This window comes from Haplochromis burtoni, unplaced genomic scaffold, assembly GCF_018398535.1.
Source record: "Haplochromis burtoni strain Fernald_Lab_line unplaced genomic scaffold, NCSU_Asbu1 Contig_323, whole genome shotgun sequence".
Taxonomy (NCBI): domain Eukaryota; kingdom Metazoa; phylum Chordata; class Actinopteri; order Cichliformes; family Cichlidae; genus Haplochromis; species Haplochromis burtoni.
In genome coordinates, this window is record NW_024582684.1 from 674,452 (window position 1) to 683,548 (window position 9,097).

General features: G+C 37.0%; 1 protein-coding gene across 1 annotated transcript; it reads right to left on the reverse strand.

Moving 5' to 3' along the window:
- Positions 1–3,510: 3,510 nt before the first annotated feature.
- LOC102307599 lies at positions 3,511–8,626 on the reverse strand. The gene is made up of 5 exons (XM_005941837.2): positions 8,437–8,626; positions 7,910–8,302; positions 6,314–6,532; positions 6,074–6,135; positions 3,511–4,257 (listed from the first exon to the last, which is right to left on the reverse strand). Exons 1-5 carry the CDS (start codon positions 8,471–8,473, stop codon positions 4,195–4,197), a joined length of 774 nt encoding a protein of 257 aa, XP_005941899.1. The 5' UTR covers positions 8,474–8,626; the 3' UTR covers positions 3,511–4,194.
- Between the last annotated feature and the right edge of the window lie 471 nt (positions 8,627–9,097).

The window sequence follows — 9,097 nt, forward strand, 5'->3', positions numbered from 1 at the left end:
GACAATGTATTGTGCAGTTAATATCTGGCACACATGCATCATGTTGTAATGCTTGTGGTCTGTTACATAGCAGGGGTCTCTACTATTGTTACTGGTAAAGTAACCATGGCACATATTCATTGTGCAAACAGAGTAAATGTAATATTTAAATCCCAAATAATGCTGCTAAAGATCTAAATGCCAAACTTCTTGAAAACATTCAGCATTGACTTCCTCACACAACCACTAGAGGTCACTTAACATTGGAAAGTAACTGTAGATCTTCCTAAAGTGTTTGCACTGAAGTCTTCTTGCTTACATTCCAAAGAAGTGAACAAAATTCCAACAGCATCATCATGAAAATGATAAAAGTTTGAGAAATTATAAATCTATATGAAGATTAGAAGTGTGAGTAATTTTACTATTTTTATTTTTTATGCTGTTTTCTTATGCTATACTGATACTTTGTGTATCTGTGGTCATATATGGGTGTGATTTGCGCAGCAACCACTTCTGAGCTTTAGGTTTAAAGCAATCCACTTTCCATATATGCATGCAGAGTATGTTATGGCAGTTTATTAATAGGAACAAAACTGGCATCTAATAACAGAACTGTCATTTAGGTTTAACTGTTGCGTTTCAGTGTTTACCAAAAGAAATATTTTGTGATTCATTAGTATTTCAACCTCAGACTCCTCATTTCTGGCTCATTTGAAAAGAACATATAGAAAAAAATAAAGCATTTTTCATTACTTCTTATTGTAATGTATGTTATGAGCCTGGCCATCAGTCAAGAATGCACAAATTGAAGGATGCATGAAAGCATTCAACAGGCCACCAGTGTGCAGATTGTGTTGTTCTGCATGCTGCAGTCAGCTGTCCGAGGGCATGCTTATTCTGTGGTTTTCCTGTGAGCCTGCTGCTCACTAGATGGTCTACATTATGGTTATGATTTGTCAACTCTGTTATCTCGAACCCTTGAAATGCACCATTCATAGATTAAAGTTGAAGATGAAGTGGAAATTTAAAGTATAATCATTGCAAATACAAAAAGACAGCTAGAAGAGAAAAGAGTTATATCATGTCACATTCATCCTCAGACTCATACTCTGTTCTCTGGTTTAAGATATTTCTCGCTCTGCAGCTCTGTTAACAGAGACCACTGAAAGGGCATCTGTGTGTTAGGCTTACAGTGTAATTCTGTTTGATTCACAGTAATTTTTCTGAACTTATGGCTTACCAGCACAGTGCAAGGGACGACGTGTGAAGTTGTACAGAATTTTTAAAACGATATCTTATAACAACTAAGAGTCAGAGTAATATTATGAAGTACAGATTTCTGCGTCAAAACAAATGGATTGAATTAGAATCTAAAGGGGCCGTGTGTGTTCGGCTGTTTAATGTAAAAAGAAAAACCATATCAAATTAACGGGCTTCTTTCAATGTGGAGAAATAGCGGCTCTACTCTGAGCCCCACCCCAATGGCCAAACTTCTCACGCTATCCCTTGTCTTGGTTGACATGCCTCTTCAGTGTCTCATGAAAATCAGGGACAGTACTGCTGAATTAGCAGACCAGGTGGTGGTTCCTGTCTTTAAGAAAGGGGACTGGAGTGTGTGCCCCAACTATGAGTGGATCACATTCATCAGCCTCAGGAAAGTCTATGCCAGGGTGTTGGAAAAGAGAGTCCCACAACTCTCTGCTAATCCAGGGTTGGGTAGCAGGGCATCCAACCCCGTGAAGAAAATATGGTGGAGACTGTTGTTTCACCCCTTCTGTCTTGAAGAATGTCCCCTTATCAGCAGTGTTGGGACTAACGCGTTATTAAGTAACGCGTTACAGTAACTACGTTATTATTGTGGTAACGAGCACGGTAACTAGTTATTATGCCAAAACCGGGAACGCGTTACTCGTTACTGGGATTTAGATAGGCTCGTTATTCGTTACTTCATGTGGTGGCTATCGCGGAGCTTCCACAGATTCAATAACATTAGCAAGTGGTGGAGGCCAGCAGGTGGATGAAGGAAAAGGGAGGAGAGACCCGAAGCGGGAGCGTCATTGCACTGGATTCCAGCCATAGCCCGCCGCGTACCATAAGAACGCCGAAGGTCTCCTTTCGCGTTCCTCAGGAATGCTGCGAGACGTGACAGAACGTCGACATGTTACACCTCGGGAGTGAGAACGGGCTGGTGGGTGCTATGTTACTGATGTTGAACTTTATTTTGTTCATAAGGTTAATTATTAGAGTTGCCAACCATCCCGTAAAAAATGGAATCGTCTCGTATTCAGAGAAAATAGTACACGTTTCGTATTGAGGTGAAAAAGAACAGTTTGTCCCGGACTTCAGCTACAATGAAAAAGACACAAAGCTGGAGTTATTCTGTGTTTACGCTGCACAGCTGCCTCTTCTTCTCTCATCCTCTCACCCTCCCTCTCCTGTTTCTACTTCAATCATGAAACTGATCAATGATCAGCTGATCGGCTTTTCTCTCTTGTTTATTTATCGCCCACTTTGCGCAGAAAGAGGAAACCAGCGGATGTCGCGGTAAACAACAGCAGCACTTTTAAGCTTGATCAGCTGTTGTTAGAATTCATTTAATATTAATTTCTTGTATCAGCTGATGTTGGCTGGAGCCACAGCTGTAAACCTGCTGGTCATGATATGGGTTTGTATATGTGATGAGAGGGAAACATGAAGATGAAACCAGGAGATGTCCTTACTGAATCATCAGAGCTGTGATGGAGAAACAGGTTTACCTTTTAGGTTGATCTGATATCCTCGTGTTGGTGTTGTTCCCAGATCATCATACTAAATGTTGTTCCAGGATCAACATTGCAAGTGACCAATCAGAATGTTGTGACGTCATACTTTTGCGACTTCGGGAAAAACCGGCGTAAAACAAAAAACTGTACTAAGCTGCGTGAAACCGCCTCTGTCCGCCGATCAACGGACCCTACCCTAACCCTCCGTAACCCTTTAATAAACAGTAAGCAGAATTGATATTGTCCTTGCAACATTGGAATTTCATAAATGCACGAATGGCTTGGCGCGCAAAGGAATAACGTCACAACAATGTGATTGGTCACTTGCAATGTTGAACCTGGAACAACATTTTCATGATGGTCTGGGAACAACACCAACACGAGGATATCAGATCATCCTTACCTTTTAGGTGACATGAATGAGTTGAAGGGAAGTTATGAACTGTTTCTGAGAGACAAATAACACCAGGATCCTTTTCTAAGTAGCTGACAGCTGGTAACTGTGCAGGGGCGGGTCTAGCAAAGTGTTGCCAGGGGTCCATGTAGGGCATTAAAAGGGAGAGGGGGGCACAAGGAAATACTTTCTTATTCTCATTTAAAATGTCTCACTTTTAAAAAAATAATTATCTGAGTCTTGCAACAAACAATTGATAGATTATAATGGATTGGATTTTTATATAGCGCTTTTCTAGGCACCCAAAGCGCTTTACAATACCACTATTCATTCACTCTCACATTCATACACTGGTGGAGGCAAGCTACAGTTGGAATATGACATCGTCATATTCCAAATCCTGTGAGCTGCTTTGTGTTGCTTTGATTTGATATGATATGTTTTGTAATTATAGTTTGCATAGCAATTTATTTCCAAATAAAGGCCAAGGAAAATATTAGAAGACAGCATTGGTTTGGTATGAGATGTTATGCTTGTGCATAAATATCTTTAAAAAGTACAACAGTGAAAATATGTTTGCATATTGAGGCTTGTGGTGGTGTGTCCGCAGACACAAAAGATAACCAAAAACTGATTGAAATCTAAAAAAATAGTGATAATAATTTTAGAGAGTATATAATTTCAAGGATTAGTCTAAATCAACAATTTAAAAAAAGGCAAAGGAAGTATACTCTTTAAAGACATTCAACAGACCATGGGTACGAAAAGATATTTTTTATTTAAAAAATTTAGTTTCCTATAATAAGCGCTGTAATTTACACAAATCTGACAAAATCATCAGAATTCATCACTCTTTTTCTGGATACTTTGTTAGTTTTACTTCTAAAGTTATTTACATGCAACAGTCACCAAAACTACAATTTAAGGAAAACATAAAGAACAATTAAAACTAAAAATTAAAATTCAATAATGACTAACTCTGTTCAGTTACAAATAAATAAAACAAACTACGTATATAATTTTCAGTGGAAGACAGCGTTTTCTCCATCTTGAATCCGTCTAAAGATTTTTTTGTCCATTGTGAGCCTGGAACCAGACTTGTGTTAAACACAAATCTTCATCCTGAGAAACAATTTGACATTTAGAATCATAACTTCTTCTGATATTAAGTAATTACTTAAATGAATACTGCAATCATTAGAACAATATGGAATTTTAAAAAGGACGTTCTGTTTGAATGCCATATGTCATTAAAAAAGTACTGACACATTATTTGTGTTTATCAGTGTTGTGTGTAATGTATTACAAACTAATAAACTGCTATAATCACATTATAGTTAGGGATGGGAATTGATAAGAATTTAGCAATTCTGATTCCATTATTGATATCACTTATCAATTTTATTCCTTATCGGCTCCACTTTGAGAGCCAGCACCATCAGTAAGAAGCATATCAAAGACATTACATTTGTGCAAGTTATTCATGCTGTGTGGACTAATGTCTGCGAATGTTGCAGGTATTTCCCCTCTTTGTTGTGATCAGTGTTGCAGTCATTCCTCCAATGAAATAGTGTATTAATGAAATTAATTTATTACATTACATTCGCATTTATCCTGAAATTATCTGATATTAGTGGTCATTTAACAATATAAACCTACGAGCTACAGCCCCCCCCCACACACAAACAATACAAGTACTTGTCCTAATAAGGACACACAATTGATCTTTCTCTTAGTTTTTAGGTATGAACCCAAAGCTAACAGCACATAGCAAAGTTGAAAACAAGCACAAACAGACTTGATTCTGTTGAAACATGAACAGGTAGAAATGGAGGCTTCAGCCTGACTGCTAATCACTTCCTTTGCTATATAAGTTCAGGGTCTGGCTGTTTTGCTGGGGTCAGCACTCATTTAACTTTAATGTTACTCTGGGATTTTGGCTATCTTAGCACTAGGTAGCGTTGGCATGCTTTCAAAGCACTGAAGTTATGTTATTTGCATAATACAATTGTTTCTGTTCTGGACACAGTTTGCACTTCTGCTCCTGCTCTCATCCTTTTGTGCATTAAAACTAAAAGTAATGTCTATATAAAGGCTGCAGACTTCGCCACTATCTTCTGATCCGGATTCCCAGTAGTTAATTTCCAAGGAAGTGAACTGAATTCCAAGGAACTGAACTACTGAGAAGAGTTGGTTCTACTCAATTCCCAAGTATAGTAATGTAATGAATAACTGTAATAAATTCAGTAATCACATGAGTCACATCAGTAATTATCCCCCCTTGCATTTGTGGTATAATGAGCTCACTTTAGAGTATGTGATGGGAAAGGATAAACTGTACAGCAGTCTACAGATTTTAAAGAGACTGGATATTTTTATTTCACAAAAAGACATGCATGTGGTGACAGAGTGGAAACTCTGCCCAGGTCACAACAACAATCCTTTACTTAAGTCTATTTTATCTTATTCTCCTATCCTAAAAGAATTCGAATCTAAATCTACATGGTGCAAAACTGTGTCTCATTGTTCTTGTAACAGTGACAATAAAGATCTATTCTATTCTATTCTATTTGGTCTGTTTTCTAACGCTGTCAGCTTTTTGTTAAAAGTTTTTTTCCCCTTTCCTTTTCTTTATGTTAAAAGTTAATCACCTGGGTTCATTCCCATTAGGATAGAGATTATGTTAATGTGTGGGACTGTAACAGAAGGTTTATATAGTTAACTGCTAGCTATGTGATGTAAAAACATTGTAATGACTAGCTAAAAAAAAATTATCCATCACTTTGTAATTTTGTACAGTAATTGATGATCTTATAGTAAGTAATTGATAATAATGTGTATTGCATTACTCTTTTGAATAGTGACCCACACACAGCTGTTTATGCAATAAAAAAACAAAAACAAGTGTAGATAAGAAAATGAAGAAGAGAAAGTTTACCTCATTCTGTCTCCTTTGATTATTGTGATCTGGTCTGTTCTGAAAAAATTGAAGTTCTTTTTCTGCATAAACAAAAATGCACTATCATACTGGAGCATTCAGCAGCAACAGTGCCATTAAGAATTTGCCATTTAATGGTTGTAGATAGTTTTGTGGAGGACTGTGTGTGTGTGTGTGTGTGTTTGAAGGTGAGTCAAACAATTCGAAAAATTAAATTCTAATAATTAAAATATACAGTACCTGTTTTCCGACACAACTGATAAATAAAAATAAAGGAAAAAAATGAAATGAGAATAGAAAATCCTGGTGTAAACATCATCAGCCAGGGCACGAGACTGGAACCACAGGTTCTGTCGTAGACAGCACGAGGAGTGGAGTCAGGTCGAGTATTGGAGTCAGAGTGAAGAGTGGAGTCAGGGCAAGGACTGGAATCAGGGCAAGGACTTGTGTGAGGTGAATCTGCATGAAATAAGTAGTGTATTAGATCTACATTTTTACTACAATCCACTTATGTATAGTGCTTTGTATAGTGTGTTTAGTTTACACAATATAGATATAGTACTGACTTTAGTTATTGTACGTCTTAAGTGGCAAGCACACTGCTCTGTTTACTTCATGTAAGATGACTTTCAATCACAAGAAAGCCCCACGCTAAAGTATATCCTGCTTTATCGTCTTTTCTACTCTAAACGGACTATTATTTACAAAAGTAATACCATAATGCATATTCAAACACTTCAAACCAGCAAATAAAATTATAAACACATTAAGAAACATTTTTTACAGCAAGACTTACCTTTGCATTCCCATTTGAAAAAAATTCAGGTTTAATAATATTAACATCATTTGCAGTTTATTATTTTCCTTTACGTGTTTTACTGGATATTAAACATGAGTATTTTTTAACTAAGAAGGTGATGCAAAAACAATAGCCAAAAACTTGGTGTGCAGTGTGTACTTAAAAGTTTGTGGAAACTGGACAAGTGCAGGACAAAAGAAGTGGAAGACCTAAAACACTATCTACACCAAATGAACTGCATTTGAAAGTGATTTCCTTAAGAAAATGTTAAAAAACAATCCACCAAGACTTGCAGCTGGAAATGCAGCTGTCCCTTCAGTTGATACATGTATGGTTCACCTAGGCTAGGGGTCGGCAACTTTCAACATCATAAGAGCAATTTTAGCTCTTTCTACCAAAGAACTGGCCAAATTACCCAAGAGTTGCACTGAAAATCAGGGACAAAATAAAAAATAAATAAAAATGAGGGATGGGTAAAGATTTTTGCTTATGTCAGAATTAAATACAGTAGATGTAATGCACAGAAGCAATGTCTTTGTTAAACAGACTTCAGCAGGACAATGTCCCCAAACCTACAGTCAAAGTCATTAAGAACTATCTTCAGCCTAAAGAAGAACAAGAAGTACTAGACGTGATGGTATGGCCCCCACAGAGCCATGATCTCACCATCGAGTGTATGAAAAGACAGAAGGATGTGAGGAAGCCAACATCCACAGGAGATCTGTGGTTAGTTCTCCAACATGTTTGGAACAACCTACCAGCCGAGTTCCTTCAAAAACTGTGTGCAAGTTTACCTAGAAAATTTGATGCTGTTTTAAAGTTGGTCACACCAAATATTGATTTGATTGAGATTTATCTTTCATTTGTTCATTTACTGCATTTTGTGGATTGATGAAAATAAATGATTAACACTTCCATTTCTGAAAGCGTTCTTTGTTTACAGCATTTTTCCTCACCTGCCTAAAAGTTTTTCACAGTACTGTATGCATATATATGACAAACCAACAAAAAAACCCCAATCACACATGAGTACTTACTGATTAAGATTCTTGTTGCGATACTGGCATATCTGTGGTCATATCTGACCTGAACGCTTGTGCCATCTACCCACTGTTCCTTTTCAGTTCCACAGTAATAGAGGCCCTCGTCAGAATCAGAAATATTCATGATCAGCAGATCATAGGATCCAGAGGACTGATTCTTTTTAAAGTGGAAGCGTAATAGAGAATTCACTGAAATTGCTCGGTCACTGATTTTTTTCCATGCATCTTCTTTTAGTTTCAGAACAAGAGGAGGTTGATTTTCATGGGTACAATTTCTGTACCACACAATATATTCCTCAGAAAATGCTTCACAGTCACAATTCAGAGTGACGTTCTGTCCTGATGTCACTGTCAAATCCACCACTGATCCAGAAGTCCAATGACCTCCTGAAATACAAACACAATAACAAATTCTAAGTGTTGAGTACAAGATGTGATGTAGATTTCCAAATAGAGTTGACACATTCATTTAATGTTTTATAATATTAATGTATAATTTAATTAGTTGTACAAAATATTACCTAAAAGAAGGACAAGAATGACATGAAGGCTGTCCATGTTTGATGATTACCTGCAGTTAAAAGACAGTAAGAATGGTGTGACTCTCGAATGTCATCGCCTACACATTACTTTTCTACTAAAGGAAATGCAAGTTGCGATCGGGTGGTGGAGTGGAACCTTCTATTCTGTGGTTACACTGTGTCAGTGCAATGTCATGTGATGGTCTGGATGTAAAAATTAAAGTTCTTTTAACATGACAGACTGCTTTTCAACATGTTTTTCAGTGTGCCACGCAGGGAGAGGGTTGGGGGAGGTTTACCAAGATCTAGTGTGACACTTGCACAAATCTCCACGTTACAAACTATTTTCAGTGTGCTAGCATATCCGCTTCATACTTCAATAAAAATGAACAAATCAAGTTGCTAGATGCATATGAATACAGATGTAAACTTTATCTGACTCGAAACTACTTCTATTACTACTAAAATGTTTCAGTTATTCTTTTTTTAGTTTAATTCAATTCAATTCAATTCATTTTTATTTATATAGTGCCAAATCACAACAAAAGTCGCCTCAATGGCCTGTAGATTTACTGCTTTGGGTCAGTCTTACAGCAATGATCGAAAACACTATTTTCCAAAAACAGCATAAAAAGCTATGAGCTGGTAAATTTAGTGGAAC